At 50.6% G+C, this 17987-nt stretch overlaps 1 protein-coding gene across 1 annotated transcript in view; it reads right to left on the bottom strand.

Annotated features, from left to right (window-relative positions):
- LOC120941685 (tumor necrosis factor receptor superfamily member 16-like) overlaps window positions 1-16303 on the bottom strand; it is a 44720-nt gene extending 28417 nt beyond the window's left edge. Inside the window, exon 1 of the mRNA XM_040355235.1 lies at window positions 15988-16303. Coding sequence (XP_040211169.1) covers window positions 15988-16041 — 54 coding nt within the window. The 5' untranslated portion in view covers window positions 16042-16303. The remainder of the gene's footprint in view (window positions 1-15987) is intronic.
- Between the last annotated feature and the right edge of the window lie 1684 nt (window positions 16304-17987).

The raw sequence follows: 17987 nt of genomic DNA, 5'->3' as shown, positions 1-17987 counted from the left end.
AGAAGTTGAACACCACTTCCGAAATTACATTAACCTGCTAAAAGCATCTATAAAAGGTTCCGGAAGGTTTTACCATCCCCCACTCGCATAATTTCGTTGCATGCGTTCTCGTCCATATTTCCATTATTGCATTTATAAGTAAAATTTTACGTTTTCAGAAAACCATCATTTCGCAGCAAAAATGAACGTGGCCGAAACCTTCCCCGTCTGGGAGACTCGCCGTAAATTAGGGAAGGCCGGCAAAGTTCCCGGTTTATATTCGTCTACAGAAGGCATTTTGGCCACCGTCCAGCTTCAGGGAACTAATAATGTGTTAATTAGAGAGATCCTAATATATTATTCCCCGAGCGCAGTGCCGCGTCGCGCTATTCCCAGCCAGGAAGAGCCGCCAACCGTGCTTGAATCGCCATCATGCCATCGTGCCAATAGAGACGACCTACAGAGAGGAGGACCAAAAAAAAAAAAAAAACGGATAACACGTGTGGTGATTCATAAACCCAACAAACTAAGGCAACGCGTTTCTGCACTTAGAAATCCTTGCTCACTTCATCAGGGCTTCAGAATAGGAAACAATGTATCCAGTTGGATCGAGGATACAATGTTCTAAGGCAGTGGTTTTCTCAGTGCGGCCCTTTGCTTGTCTTTATTCCTCCCACAACACCAGTCACGGGGGCACCATGCCACCACCAGTCACAGGGGCACCATGCCCCCCTTACGACACCAGTCACAGGGGCACCATGCCCCCACCAGTCACAGGGGCACCATGCCCCCACCAGTCACAGGGGCACCATGCCCCCCCCACCACCACCAGTCATGGGGGCACCATGCCCCCACCAGTCACAGGGGCACCATGCCCCCCCACCACCACCAGTCATGGGGGCACCATCCCCCCCCCCCACCACCACCAGTCATGGGGGCACCATGCCCCCCCCCACCACCACCAGTCATGGGGGCACCATGCCCCCCCCCACCACCACCAGTCATGGGGGCACCATGCCCCCCCCCACCACCACCAGTCATGGGGGCACCATGCCCCCCCCACCACCACCAGTCATGGGGGCACCATGCCCCCCCCACCACCACCAGTCATGGGGGCACCATGCCCCCCCCACCACCACCAGTCATGGGGGCACCATGCCCCCCCCACCACCACCAGTCAAGGGTAGGGTGACCACATTTCTAAACTACCATTCCCAAAAATCAGCTTGCGCTGTAACAAATCACAGCACAGCGATTGGAGACATTATAAATCCCGCCTTGTATCCAATCACAAGCAGGGGGCGGGGATTGTGCTCCTCCAGGCATTCCCGGCCAGGACAAGTGCTGTCAGCGAGTAAAGCGGTGATGTGGTGGCATCAGATTGGGCCGGGGGGGTGGCTGTTTCAGTTTCATTCGGGGACACTGTATTGTCCCGGAATGAATGTGCCCGGGACAGACCTGCAAAATGCAGGACTGTCCCGGGCAATCCGGGACACGTGGTCACCCTAGTCATGGAGGCACTATTCCTCCCACCGACACCAATGGTGGAGCACTATAATGTTGCCGTTATTTATTCTCATTCATCAGCATCTTTTTTTTTTACGGATAAGAATAATTAAATAGCAACATTATTATTTTTAATACAAGAATAAAATAAAATGTATTAAAAATAATAATTTATTGTTGCTATTATGTCATCATTCTTATTAGCATCAATAATATCATATTTAATCATCACTATCCTTTTGATAACAGCGGTAATTTCTATTTATCGCCATTATTCTTTTTTATGCGCATTATGATGATCATTGCTTTTACTGCATCTCAGTGCTGCTGATCTCCTGCAGCCACTTCCCACCTTTCCCGCTCCTCTCCGGCTATGGCGGCTGCGGCATTTCTCTGGTTGGTTGTCCCGATGGTGACAACAGTGGATCACGCCCATAGGTGTGCGCAGCCCAATACATTAGGGTGTGCACCCCAAAGCGCAAAAACACGCATGAATGCCACCTGCTGGCTCTTGTGGTGGGAGAGCCAGTTGATTGGGACCATATTACGATACCCCAAATACGGGTGCAATGTGACGCCAAGGTTGAACCTAGGATTTTAATATAATGGGGGCATTTACAATGGCCACTGGCACCCCCCCCCCCCCCCCCCCGGTGCTGCTCCTTGATAATGCTAATGCACAGGAGGTAATTAGGATGTGCTTAGGCACACCCAGCGCACATGCCTATGATCATGCCCATGTAATGTACACCGGCACGGGACAGGGTGACAACCAGTGGCGGTGCGTCCATAGAGGGCACAGAAGTGCCGCCCCCTCTCTCCCCTGCACCGCCACTGAAAAACAATACATAAGATTCATGCATCGTATGAATCCATGTATTGTCGCGGCCACCCACTATTCAGATGGCCGGCCCCCTGGTGAGCGCCGGCCATCTGAATAACGGCAGCTGGTTGGCTGTGGGGAAGTGTCTATCAGAGGCAGCGGCCCTGATAGGCTTTCCGATTACAGGGCTATAATCGGCTTCCAAATAGTTAACCAGGGGGATGCAGTGGGTGTGCGTTCTCTGGTTAACACTGACACGCATCTCAGCCGGTAACCCGATTGGCTAAAGCGACATTGAGGGCGGGACTAATTCGAGGGATCGAGGAGGATCCGAGGATGGCTGACCAAGAAAGGGAAGTGCCAGGCGGGGGGCAATCTGGTGGCATTTTAGGGGCACAGCGAGGCTGCAATTGATGGGGCACAGCGAGGCTGCAATTGATGGGGCACAGCGAGGCTGCAATTGATGGGGCACAGCGAGGCTGCAATTGATGGGGCACAGCGAGGCTGCAATTGATGGGGCACAGCGAGGCTGCAATTGATGGGGCACAGCGAGGCTGCAATTGATGGGGCACAGCGAGGCTGCAATTGATGGGGCACAGCGAGGCTGCAATTGATTTTTTCATTTGCCCCCCCAAAATTTTGAGCACCAACTGCCACTGGTGACAACACAAGTCTAAGGAGGGGCCCCTGTGTGGTCCCATTATTTACTATGCGATTACACGAGAATAGAGCGCTTTGCACTTTGCAGCAAGCTGGTCGGTGTGCGGGCGATGTATTCGCGGTACACCGTGAGCAGACGTTCTGGTGCACGTTTCATCACATGGTCAACTCCAGTACAGTGCATGAGGAGGAATATACCACAAGGGTGACAACACAGGAGCACTATTGGAGGGACAGAAACAGTGTTGTCACCCTATAGCAGGAAGTGCCTGAATCCAGACCTTCATAGCAGGATCACCAGGCACTGCTCTGGGTTAGATTTACAAATACTGACCATGCCAGACAGGTCAAAGCTTGCATGAGATTTTAGTTATTGATGTTATAATTGATGTTGGCCATCAGGACGGAGTCCTCCCCAGAGAGGAGAGGGTTAAGGATGGCTTCATATCTTCTCTATGAGTCGTTCGGCTCTTTTCTTCTGAGCCGACTAATCAAAGAGATTCCCGGGAGTGACATCACTCAGCGCCGCTCTTCAACATCACAGCGAGAATATTAATAATCAGACCGACAAGTTTATACAGGACTTGGCTCGCCGCCGTCTGCCATGGTGTCATCCCGACCGGAGGGAAGTCCTCCACAAAGGACATCTATAGGATAGCCAGGAATCCTCGGCCACAGGATTGGAGCCCCCAACTTCCAGCCTTAAAGCAAAGAGCCTTTAAGCCGACCCGGCGGACTGGAAGACTAAAGGAGTAGTGAATCTCTTGCCAACCAAGTCACCAGGCCTATCCCGAGGCATTAGCCTGCTTTGCTTGATCTCCTCCAGGGCAGGTTCTCCCCTGGTTTCCTTCATTAAGCAGCTTCCTCCACTTCAGATTCATAGCCATAACTGGGCCTACTCCATAAAGATGCAGCCTCGAACCAACGTGGTCCCGGGACCAGGGCCGGATTTCAGACAAGGCCACCGAGGCCAGGCCTCGGGGCGGCAGTGGGTGAAGGGGCGGCTCTGCCTATCCTCCCCGCCCTCACTCATGGGAACGCTGCAAAGTCTTTGCAGTGGGTGAAGGGGCAGCTCCGCCTATCCTCGCCGCCCTCACTCACGGGCACAGTCTCCTCCCGCACTCACTGGCATACTGTATAGTCCCGGATCCGCCCATCTTCTCCGCCCATCCTCCCCGCCCTCACGGGCACAGTCAATATCAACACTGCCACTGATTCCCCACCACACCACCACCATTACTGCCACCGATATAACCCCCCCCCCCATTACTGCCACCGATTTCCCCACACCACCATCACCACTAGTGAGACTGATAAACCCCCCCCTCCACACCGCCACTAGTACCACTGATAACACCCCCACCACCATCCCTGCCACTCATCCCATCCCCCGCAACACACCTGTCACTTCGAAGGACCCGGCCTTGGGGCGGCAAAGGGAGTAAATCCGGGCCTGCCCGGGACTGGAAAAACAAACACAGGAGGGCCACGAGGCGAAGGCCCCCGAAAAACAGCGTCTGCCCCTTAAGTATCCCTGGCCGGCATGCACAGCGGGGCACCACTCCCACTGGGCTACTGCCGAGAAGCGTCACCTAGCATACCATGGCTTGCTTGTGTTCCAACATGGGCCTGGAGGTGGCAACAGCACCTACAGGCAACAGGGGAAACTCCTATCAACCAGAGGCCAATTGGAATGGGATTCAGCAAGGTCTGAGCCCACTATTGGCTCAGACACCCTATAAATTTATAATAGCCCCCCCCCCCCCCAGTAATTGGGAGCAGGGTGCTACACAAAATTAGCTTATTATGCCACTCTGAGGGGGGCATTAGAGTGCAAGCGCCTCTAGTACAGAGACTGAGGTGACTGGATCACCTGCCCCCAGGCGTTGTGTTGAAGGGAGGCGCCGTCAAGTTGGCCGCTCACCCCACTCCTTACTGCAGTGTCACTCCTGTCAGACGGAGCAGTGGCCGATAGCTACTGCTGGAGGGCCGTCTCCTACCTCCAGCCTGCATGGGGCAGAAAAGACCCGAAGACAGGATAGAACTGTCCTCAGTCTCATCACCAGAGAAAAAAGCCCCCCCCCCCCATGTCCCTCTCTTCCCATCTCCCCATCATGTGACTTCTGAAAAAGGAAGGGTGGAAAGGGGGAGGGAAGACCTGAATGGAGACACCACCTGACAGTATCACGCTTACAATACGCCAAAAGGCAAACAGACAAGCCTCAAACCTTCTGCCACAAAGTCATTTGGAGGGATGAGAGCAAAATTTAGCTTCTTGTCCACAACCATAAACGCTACATTTGGAGAGGAGACAACAAAGCCTATGATGAAAGGTCCACCATCCCTACTGTGAAACACGGAGGTGGATCCAGATGTTTTGGGGGAGGGGGGGTGTGAGCTACAAAAGTACAGGAAATTTGGTCACAATTGTTGGCAAGATGAATGCAGAACGATCAAAAAATACTGGAGGAACATTTCATTCGTCAGCCAGGAACTTGGACGTTCCGACATGACAAGGATCCAAAACACAAGGCCAAGTCCACTCTTCATTGGCTACAGCAGAATAAAGTGAAGGTTCTGGAGTGGCCATCTCAGTCTCATGACCCCCCCCTCTCCCTCTGGGGAGATCTCAAATGTGCCGTTCATGCGAGACGGCTCAAGAATTTTACAAGAACTGGAGGCTTCAAGATCTTCCACCGGTACTCAGAACACAGGAGCAGGCATCCGAGTGTACCAATCCAGAAGTGTGGGGGGGATACCAAAGGAGAGACGCCACTCAAGCCGACCTGATATAGTCACGGTTTATTGCCTCAGCTAGCGCTGCTCTGGCCATGCTCCACTGACGCGTTTCGCCCCACCCACCAGGACTTGGTCACAGAGGTGACCATACACTGGGTCGGTTTTAGCGGCATCTCTTTGGTACACCCACACTCTGGGCTTTGCGAGGCTTTAGGCAAAACTTAGACATGAGGCCCCACTTACGCCCATAATGCGAAAAAAAAATTCAAGCAAGAGAAATGAGCTGCGGAAAGATGAGCGGATCTAGCACACAGGCGATCAGCACCACTTCTAGGGAACCCTCCTCACCCATCAGACATTTAGCCAATGCAAGAGGGGGGGGGGAGGTGAGAAAGAGAAGGGTAATAGAGAGATCCGATGACAGACATTAGTATTGATCACAGGCAAATTAGGCGGCCGCGAGGCCCCACGTGAGCAGTGGCGTCACCCGATGCGGTAAAACATGGTGTCACCCCCCCTCTGTCTAGGCTGCCCAGCACCAAGCAGGCAGCGCACGGGCATGGGGCGCACCCCAAACAAGCCCCTGTAAATTATAGTATAGGGCAGTATAGTGCCAGGTAAGGGTAGTATAGGGTAGTATAGAGTGGTATAGTGGCAGGTTGGTGTAGTGGTATAGGGCATGTTGGGGTGATATAGGGCAAGTTGGGGTTGCAGAGGGCAAGTTGGGGTGGCATGGGAAAATTTGGGGTGGTACAGGGCAGGCTGGGTGGCATGGGAAAGTTTGGGGTGGTACAGGGCAGGCTGGGTGGTACAGGGCAGGCTGGGCATGTCAGCAAAAAAAAATAAAAAAACACTGGATGGTGTCACCCCTCTAGCGGGTGTCACCCGGTGCGGACCCCCCTAGCATTGCCTCTGCCTGCGAGTGCGAGGCCTTAGGCGACCGCCTAATTTGCCTAATTAGAGAGCCGCCTCTGCCCACACTTCATAATAGACATGGGCAGGCCGAATTTTTTTTATTTTTTTTGGTTTCGATGAATTTAAATAAGCTTATTTAAATTTGTTAGTTTCGTATTTGAAAAAATAAAAATAAAAACACACACGCCACGAAAAAACGCATTAACATTTTTTCCATTTAAAATGCAACTGTTGCGTTAGGCTATTGATACGTCTGAAAATTCGAAAATTAGAATAAATCCATCTTCTGCAATTCGAATGAAATTAAAATAGAGAATAAGATTAAAATTTGTTATATTCTATTTTATATTGATTGCTTTTCAATTATTATTTTCTATGCTTGTCTGTTCTAATATTTTCTATTTAAATTCATTCTATTCGAATTTCAGAAGACTGTTATATTCTTTATATTTTATTCTATTGTTTTTCTAATCTCTTATTTTCTATTATTTCGGATTCCATAGTTTTGTATTCTAGTCAAATTAGTTCTATTTGAATTTAGGAAGATGGTCATATTCTATTAAAATTCTATACTATTCCTTCATTTTTATTCTATTGCTTTATTTTATTCCATAATTTTTTTAGAAAAAAAAAAAAAAAAATAATCAATCTCCAATATTTTCGAATTTGATTCAAAATTGGTTTTCGAATTCAAAATGAAAACTTCATCCGAATTTTGGATTAATTTAAAATTTGCTACTATTGTAATTCGGATACATCCGAAATTGCGAACAATTTGGCCGAATGTCGATTTGAAACAAACCACGAATCTTCATAATTAGTCTACACCCCAGCGGCGGTCCGTCCATAGAGGGCGCTGGAGCGCCGCCCCCTCTGGCTCCGCACCGCCACTGAAAACAACATACATTCATGCATTGCATGAATGTATGTTATTGTCGCCGCTGCCGCTGGTCTATTCAGAGATGGCCGGACATTGAGCGCCGACCACCTGAATAACGGCAGCTGGTTGGCTGTGCGGAAGTGCCAGCGGCTCTGATAGGCTTTCCGAGTACAGCCCTTGTCTCCCGGATGTCTTATCCTCGGGACGTACGGGGGGTGCGTTCCTTGGATAAGACTGACGGCCGTCTCAGCCAATCAGTTTCGCCGATTCTGGTTATCGGTAACCTGATTGGCTGAAGCGTCACCAAGGCGGGAGAAGATATTGAGGAACGTGGAAGGAGTAAAGTAAGTGCATTTTACAGGGCACAGCAGCGACGATGGGCCCAGTAGTGACAAATGGGCCCAGTAGTGACAAATGGGCACAGCGGCTGCGCTTGATGGCATGGCACAGCGGCTGCGCTTGATGGCATGGCACAGCGGCTGCGCTTGATGGCATGGCACAGCGGCTGCGCTTGATGGCATGGCACAGCGGCTGCGCTTGATGGCATGGCACAGCGGCTGCGCTTGATGGCATGGCACAGCGGCTGCGCTTGATGGCATGGCACAGCGGCTGCGCTTGATGGCATGGCACAGCGGCTGCGCTTGATGGCATGGCACAGCGGCTGCGTTTGATGGCATGGCACAGCGGCTGCGTTTGATGGCATGGCACAGTGGTGACAATTGATGGCATGGCACAGTGGTGACAATTGATGGCACAGTGGCTGCATTTGATGGGCACAGTGAGGCTGCAATTTTTTTCGTTTGCGCCCCCCAAAAAATTTTGAGCACCATAGGCACATTGGTGACAATTGATGAAGCGACCTCAAATAAACGTAGATGGTAAAACGCATGTAAACATGCATAAAATCAAATGCATGCCAATGTGTAGGAAATAAATGCAGTAGACATGCAGTTTCTGGTGTGAATGGGCCCTTACCCAGCAAGAACACACTGCCCACTTGCAGACACATTCATTCTTAATGACTCCTCCACACATCTGCGCCCACACACGCACTACGCGTTTCAGCACAGTCCGATTTCTCAGAAGGGTCAGGGACTTTTGAGCATCTTTCGTACTTAGGACAACCCTCTGAAATGAATTGGCTGTAGATGCAACCAGGGCCGGGACTAAAAGGGGGCAGAGCGGGCACCTACCCTGGGCGCCGTGTTGAGAGGGGGGGGGGCTGCGAGTTGGCCGCTCTTCCCACTCCTTGCTGAAAGGAATGACTGCAGTGTCCCTCCTGTCAGAAGGAACAGCGGCCGATAGCTGCTGTTGGGAGGATTCGGCTTTCTTCTCCCTCCAGCCTGCATCGGGTGGAAGAGAGCCGGCGCTGAGACAGAGAACTGTCCTCAGTCTCAGCGCGGCTCTGCTGGGAAAGGAGGGTGGAATGTGTCCTCCTCCCTCAAATGGAACCCCAGTCTAAAGCCTTTCACCTTGAATGCAGTGGGTAAGGTTAGGACCTTAGGTAACTTTTTACCGCTGCCCGTGTCCCCATCATGGAATATTCCCTGCACTTCCTGTCCCCAGTGACACAACAGGAAGGAAAACAGTCCCTCTAACAGCAGTTACCAGGACAGGCGTCCAATAGATCTCCCGAATATTTTCGGATTTCTCATCATGGAGGAATACCTTCCATCGCTTTGATTTTGGGGTCACGCGTTCAAAACGTTGAAATTGCCTGAATTGTGGCCATGCATATTTCTCCACGCATGTACGGCGGTGCAGATTACGGATTCATGGCGCTCCCATGGGCTGGAGAGCACTTACACTGCCGGACAGACACATTTATCATCCCATGTCCCTCATTGCAAAGAGCAATTTGCCTGTCAGCGCCCATATGTGAACAGGGCCCGGGGCCAGCCGTGCGTTCAAACGTCGACCCCTAAGCAGGCCGGGCCAAACTGTACCCCCCCCCCCCCCCGCGTTGTCAGGAAACATATGCCATGCTGGCGTACTGGGACCTGTGGTGCCTCAACAGCCTCCATAGCTTGGAAACATTCAGCTTCTGGTGTGGGGGGGGGGGGGGACGCTCAGGCCCTACAGAGAGGGGGGCACGCATGCTCAGGCCCTACAGAAAGGGGGGGGGGACGCACGCTCAGGCCCTACAGAGAGGAGGTGGGCGGGACGCTCAGGCCCTACAGAAAGGGGGACAATGAATGCTCAGGTCCTACAGAAAAGGGGGGAGGGGGGGGACGCGCGCTCAGGCCCTACAGAAAGGGGGGAGGGACGCGCGCTCAGGCCCTACAGAAAGGGGGGAGGGACGCGCGCTCAGGCCCTACAGAAAGGGGGGAGGGACGCGCGCTCAGGCCCTACAGAAAGGGGGGAGGGACGCGCGCTCAGGCCCTACAGAAAGGGGGAGGGACGCGCGCTCAGGCCCTACAGAAAGGGGGGAGGGACGCGCGCTCAGGCCCTACAGAAAGGGGGGAGGGACGCGCGCTCAGGCCCTACAGAAAGGGGGGAGGGACGCGCGCTCAGGCCCTACAGAAAGGGGGGAGGGACGCGCGCTCAGGCCCTACAGAAAGGGGGGACGCTCAGGCCCCACACACACCCCATTGCAATCAACCAATTAGAAGAAGAAGATTAGAGCACACTAGGATGGGATTGTGGAGACGATCCCTGGAACTCGGACAATGTTCTCCTCGGAGATGATGCAACAATTATGGGTGGGCTGCAACATGTTCAGGACGCCCCACCATGCAATTTAAATTCCTGAGCCGACTGAGGGCCCCAACTATGGAGTTTAAGGGCCCCATGTAGGCTACAGACAGCAATGTGACATGCCTGGTCTAGATGGAAGGGCGGGAGGACGTCACTGATATCTGTGAACAAAACTACAACTCCTACTCTTCCCCATATGGCTGGGACTTGTAGTTCCTCTTCAGCTTGAGGCAGCTGGGAAATGGTGATTCACAATGAGGCAAGAACTCCTACAATGCAACATTCCTACAACTTCCCCCTACAGATTCCTAAACACAAAGTAACAAAAAGCTGCTACAATGTAACAATCAGGGTCCTTCCTGGAGATAAAGGCCATGAATACGAAGGAGGGCAATTCCATCCAATAAACAGAATTATTACTTCCTGAGGAGGTCGGAGGGAAGAATTCTGATCCCGGAAGATCCCACAGGAGACACGGAACAGCTCAGTCATTTCCAGGAGGCAGAGAACACACAGGAGCCGTGATATGGAAACAATGTAACATTTCCCCATCAGGACGACCACAACCGATCGTGTAACAAGGACTGGAACGCGTTCGTCTCACTTCCTAGAATCCCCGAGATTTAGTGACTTCCAAAAACAGAAAACCAAGAAAAGGATACAATGGAACATGAAGAATAATAGGAGGCTTTATACCACTGCATTGTGCAAAACACAAGAAAACAAGTATAATAAAAATAAATTCGTAGTGCTACATTGTACCCAGATGCGTTTTGGAAGTCTGAATAATAATAAATAATAATAAATAATAATAATTCTTATTAATATTTTGCAACTAGTTGGTGTTTTTTGTGTCTTGGAAATCACATCTCCAAAATCATAAGAAGAGCGATTTGTATCTTGTGGATTATATGTAGAGAGACCAATATTGTTACATTGTATCCAAATCTTGTTACTTCTTTTTTTTTGGAAATCACCGACTCCCCCGGATTATAGGAAGTGAGGATTTCTTACACGGGATCTCGGTCTCCTGTTATGTAACCGATTCAAAGAGATTTTAGGAAGCAAGACCAACACGTTACATTGTATCCAGTTCTTGTTACTTTGTGTTGTAGAAGTCACTTAAATCTCCCAATTCAACTTGTTACATTGTATCCAGTTCTTGTTACTTTGTTGTAGAAGTCACTAAATCTCCCAAAATTCAGGAAGTAAAATCAACTTGTTACATTGTATCTAATGCTTGTTCCTCTGTCGCCAAATGTTCTAAAATATCAATAGGAGGTGTAATAATAATAATAATAATAATAATATTTTTATTATTATTTGCACCTCCCATCATCCAGAACATTTGGTGACAGCAGGGCCAATAATTAACAACAATGTAACAAACTGATTTTACTTCCTGGAATTATGGAGATTTAGTGACTTCTACAACAAAGTAACAAGAACTGGATACAATGCAACTTATTGTTGTGTTACATTGTATCCAATGCTTGTTCCTTTGTCGCCCCAATGTCACCAAATGTTCTAAAATAATAATAGGAGGAGGTGTAATCATATTATTTTTATTTATTGTTATTTGCACCTTCTATTCTCTATATTCTAAAACATTTGGTGACATTGGGGCCACAAAGGAACAAGCATTAGATACAATGTAACACAACAATAAGTTGCATTGTATCCAGTTCTTGTTACTTTGTGTTGTAGAAGTCACTAAATCTCCATAATTCCAGGAAGTAAAATCAGTTTGTTACATTGTTGTTGATTTTTGGCCCTGCTGTCACCAAATGTTCTGGATGATAGGGGGTGCAAATAATAATAACAATAAAAAATATTTGCACTTCTTATTATCCAGAACATTAGATAATATCAGAGCAACAAAGGAATAACAGGAAGCTACAATGTAACATTCATTTTACTTCCTAGAATTTTAGAGACTTAATGAGGTCTACAACAGAGTAACAAGGACTGGATACAATGTAACATGTTGGTCTTGCTTCCTTCGATCCAAAGACTTGCACTTCCTATAATCTGGCAGAGTTGGTGATTTCCAAAAAAAAAAAATTAGAATTTGGATACAATGTAACCGATATTAGTCTCACTACCTATAATCCAAATGCTACAATGTAACAAGTTGCTCCTCCTATAATCCTGGAGATGTAGCGACTCCAAGACACAAACTGGAAATATTATTATTATTATTATTATTATTATTATTTCCAGTTTGTGTCTTGGAGTCGCTACATCTCCAGGATTATAGGAGGAGCAACTTGTTACATTGTAGCATTTGGATTATAGGTAGTGAGACTAATATCGGTTACATTGTATCCAAATTCTAATCTTGTTTTTTTGGAAATCACCAACTCTGCCAGATTATAGGAAGTGCAAGTCTTTGGATCGAAGGAAGCAAGACCAACATGTTACATTGTATCCAGTCCTTGTTACTTTGTGTTGGAGAAGTTGTCTAGGAAGTAAAAAAAAAAAACACAACTTGTAACATTGTGGCCCTGATGTCATCTAATGTTCTGGATAATAGGAGGTGCAAATATTATTATTATCCAGAACATTTGGTGACAGCAGGGCCAAAAAGCAACAACAATGTAACAAACTGGTTTTACTTCCTAGAATTACGGAGATTTATTGACTTCTACAACAAAGCAACAAGAACCGGATACAATGTAACGTGTGAGTCTCACCTCCTATAATCCATTAGAATCAGCAATACGGGGGGGGGGGGGGTGGAATGGAACAAGAATGAGATACAATGTGAATAAAAAGCTCTCACTTCCTATATCCAGAGGAGTCGGTGACTTCCAAAAAAAACAACAACACAGAATCAGATTTGGATACAATGTAACCAATATAATCCAAAAGATACAATGTATCAAATTGCTGGGACTTCCTATAATTCTGGAGATGTAGCGACTCCGAGACACAAGTCCCGGATACAATGTATTATTCTCACATCCAATCATCCAGAAGATTTGGTGACATCGGAGACACCAAGTAACAAGGACTGGATACAATGTAACATGTCAATCTCACTTCATACAAGAGATTTGGTGACAAAAAAAAAAAAAGGGAGCAGATACAATGTCTGTTTATAATCGAGGAAATGTAAGTGACATTGAGGAAATAAAGTAACAAGATTTGGAAACAATGTAACAACACAGTTGAGTATTGTATAAGATGCACACGTTTAAGTTTTAATAACAAGGTTTCGGGGTCCCCCCTCCCCCCCCCTTCTAAGGTCCAAGTAATACTCGGAAATGTAACAAATTCGTCTCACTTTATAGAATACAGAAGATTGACACCAAGTAACAAGGACTGGATACAATGTAACAAAAAGTCTCACCATCTACAATCCAGAAGATTTAGGGGCGCGCAAGGCGACAAGGGCCGGGCAACACTTCTCAGAATCCATGTGATTTAAGAACATTTAGGTAGATTCAGAAAGAGTTAGGCCGGCTTATCTACAGATAAGCCGACCTAACTCGGAATCTGCGCCGCCCTATGTTTAAGTGTATTCTCAAACAGAGATACACTTAAACATACCTAAGATAGGACGGCTTGCGCTGTCCTATCTTAGATTGCAATGTTTTGGCTGACCGCTAGGTGGCGCTTCCATTGCGGCCGGCGTAGAATATGTAAATGAGCTTGTACGCCAATTCCCGAACGAACGCGAGCCCGCCGCAGTCGATTAATGTCGTTTCCGTACGTGATAGGCGGCCTAAAGTTAGTCCATCCAATGAGGTGGAATAACAATGTTAAGTATGGCCGCCGTTCCCGAATGTTTTACGTCGTTTGCGCAAGTAGTCCGCGAATCTGGATTTACGTCGTTTACGTCCGCGTCAAAATCAATAGGCCCGTACAGCGTACTTAGCCGCAATGCGCACTGGGAAATGTAGTCGCCCGGCGCATGCGCAGTGTCAAAAAACGTAAAAAAACGTGAGGTCAAACCTCATTCCCATAGAACACGTCCCCCTCCCAGTCACTTGAATTAGGCGCGCTTACGCCCACTCGTTTGAGGCTACACCGCCGAAAATTAGCAGGTAAGTGGAATCACTACTAACCTAACTAATTTACGGCGGTGTAGCCTAAACAGGCTAGGCCGTCCTAATTTTAGGCGCCCCTACGTGAATCTACCTAATTGTATCCAGTCCTTGTTACTTTTTTGCCACCAATGTAACAAGTTAGTCCAATCCAAGAGATTTAGTGACAGAGATACAAGGTACCAAGGGCCGGACGCAAGGTACCAAGGGCCGGACGCAAGGTACCAAGGGCCGGACGCAAGGTACCAAGGGCCGGACGCAAGGTACCAAGGGCCGGACGCAAGGTACCAAGGGCCGGACGCAAGGTACCAAGGGCCGGACGCAAGGTACCAAGGGCCGGACGCAAGGTACCAAGGGCCGGACGCAAGGTACCAAGGGCCGGACGCAAGGTACCAAGGGCCGGACGCAAGGTACCAAGGGCCGGACGCAAGGTACCAAGGGCCGGACGCAAGGTACCAAGGGCCGGACGCAAGGTACCAAGGGCCGGACGCAAGGTACCAAGGGCCGGACGCAAGGTACCAAGGGCCGGACGCAAGGTACCAAGGGCCGGACGCAAGGTACCAAGGGCCGGACGCAAGGTACCAAGGGCCGGACGCAAGGTACCAAGGGCCGGACACAAGGTACCAAGGGCCGGACGCAAGGTACCAAGGGCCGGACGCAAGGTACCAAGGGCCGGACGCAAGGTACCAAGGGCCGGACACAAGGTACCAAGGGCCGGACACAAGGTAACAAGGGCCGGACACAAGGTAACAAGGGCCGGACGCAAGGTACCAAGGGCCGGACACAAGGTACCAAGGGCCGGACACAAGGTACCAAGGGCCGGGCGCAAGGTACCAAGGGGCGGCATCACTTCCTCTAATCCAGGAGGATATTTAGGGACACCAGGAACACAAAGTAACAAAATCTGGATATAATGTAACAAGTTAGTTTGACTTCACCAAATCCAGAAACTTTATGAACATCAGTCATAAAAACAACAAGGACTGGATACAATGTAACAAGTTGGCCTCGCCTACTATAAACCAGGAGATTTACAAGGACTGGGTACAATGTAACAAGCCAAGAGATATAGTGACACCAGGAACACAAAGTAACAAGGACCGGATACAAAGTAGTTAGACTTCTGGAAATCCAAAATATTTAGGTAAAATCAGTAATAAAAAGGAACAAGCAGCGGATACAATGTAACAAGTTTGTTCCATCTAATCCAGAATCTGTAGGAACATCAGTGACAAGGACTGGATACAATGTAACAAGTTAGTTGGACCTCTAAATCCAGAACATATGGGGAACATCAGTTGATAAAAAGTAACAAGGAGCAGACACAATGTAACAAGTTTGGCCAACCCAAGGGATTTAATGACAGCCGGGACACAAAGTAACAAGGACAGGATACAATGTAACAAGTTGGCCTCACTCACTATAAGCCAGGAGATTTACTGACATAAAGGAACAAGGACCGGGTCCAAATGTAACAAGTTAGTCCAATCCAAGAGATTTAGTGACACCAGGAACAATGTAACAGGGGCTGGAAGGGATACAATGTAACAAAATGTCTCACCACCTACAATCCAGAAGATGACTTTAGAGACACAATGTAACAGGCAGGGCTGGAAGGATACAATATACCAGGGGGGCTGCAGACAATTCTAAAACCTCCCACAGAAGTGAGGGGTCCTCAGACACAAAGGAACACTCATCCGATACAATGTAACACGCCGGGGACCATCACCCACCTTGTAGCACAGCAGCATGAGAAGGGTGGCCAGGTTCCTAGTGACGCCCCCCATAGTGATCTGCGGGGTCCCCTCCCGAGTCCGGACAGCCGGGGGCCAAATCCGGGGGCCACAACTCGCGCCGCTCCTCAATGTGAGACTCGTGCCGGACGGGCTCAGTCCCTCCACATAGTGCGGCAATCCGGGGGTTACTGGGGGTCCGGAGGGATGGACGGAAGGGACTGTGAGGCCGGAGGGATGGGACTGAGGGACGGACGGGACTCGGCTCTGCTCCTGGCCGGGAATGAGGGGCGCCCCCGGACTGCTCCGCCTTTACATGAAAGAGAGGAGAGAGGAGGGGAGGGGGAGGAGTCTGTAGGATGGAGGGGGAGGAGTCTGTAGGATGGAGGGGGAGGGGGGAGAGCAGGAGAGGAGACAATGGGGACTTAACCCTTTCCTGGTTGACGTCTTAACCCCTCCACTGCTGAGCCCCCCACCCCCCCCCCCCCCCAGGTGATTCTCAGTCTATTGTCTCTGCAGATCAGACAAGGAGGAGGGTGAGAGACTTTCTTCTGTCTGTCTGAGAGGAAGGTCCCCTGTCCTTCTGTCTGAGAGCCTCTGATTGGCAGCAGATTGCCAGCTCTTCGGCTCACAGGACACGCGCAGAGCGATCGTTCCATCTGCAGACGTGTGACTGTACCCCCCCCCCCCCCAGACACCCCCTCACCCCCCCATACTGAGACCCCCCCCCATACAGATACCCCTCATACAGAGACCCCTCACCCCCCCCATACAGTCCCCCCATACAGAGACCCCCCCCATACAGAGACACCCCCCATACAGAGACACCCCCACACAGAGACCCCCCCACACAGAGACCCCTCCATACAGAGACCCCTCACCCCCCCCCATACAGAGACCCCCCCATACAGAGACCCCCCCCATACAGAGACACCCTCCCATACAGAGACCCCCCCCCATACAGAGACCCCCCCATACAGAGCCCCCCCCCATACAGAGACACCCTCACATACAGAGACCCCCCCCATACAGAGACACCCTCCCATACAGAGACACCCTTCCATACAGAGACACCCTCCCATACAGAGACCCCCCCCCCATACAGACACCCCTCATCCCCCCCATACAGACACCCCTCACCCCCCCATACAGACACCCCTCACCCCCCCATACAGACACCCCTCATCCCCCCATACAGACACCCCTCATCCCCCCCATACAGACACCCCTCACCCCCCCATACAGACACCCCTCACCCCCCATACAGACACCCCTCACCCCCCATACAGACACCCCTCACCCCCCCCCATACAGAGACCCCCTCACCCCCCCTATACAGACACCCCTCACCCCCCCCATACAGAGACCCCTCACCCCCCATACAGACACCCCTCACCCCCCCATACAGAGACCCCCCATACAGACACCCCTCACCCCCCATACAGACACCCCTCACCCCCCATAAAGACACCCCTCATCCCCCCCATACAGACACCCCTCACCCCCCCAATACAGACACCCCTCATCCCCCCCATACAGACACCCCTCACCCCCCCCCATACAGACACCCCTCATCCCCCCATACAGACACCCCCTCACCCCCCATACAGACACCCCTCATCCCCCCATACAGACACCCCCTCCCCCCCATACAGACACCCCTCATCCCCCCCATACAGACACCCCCTCCCCCCCCCATACAGACACCCCTCATCCCCCCCATACAGACACCCCTCACCCCCCCCATACAGACACCCCTCATCCCCCCCATACAGACACCCCCCCCCCCCCCCATAAAGACACCCCTCATCCCCCCCATACAGACACCCCCTCCCCCCCCATACAGACACCCCTCATCCCCCCCATACAGACACCCCCCCCCCCATACAGACACCCCTCCCCCCCCATACAGACACCCCTCATCCCCCCCATACAGACACCCCCTCCCCCCCATACAGACACCCCTCATCCCCCCCATACAGACACCCCCCCCCCCCCCC

Source organism: Rana temporaria, chromosome 5 (assembly GCF_905171775.1).
Source record: "Rana temporaria chromosome 5, aRanTem1.1, whole genome shotgun sequence".
Lineage (NCBI taxonomy): Eukaryota > Metazoa > Chordata > Amphibia > Anura > Ranidae > Rana > Rana temporaria.
The sequence above is the reverse complement of the archived record's forward strand: the minus strand, read 5'-3'. Positions and strand labels throughout refer to the sequence as shown.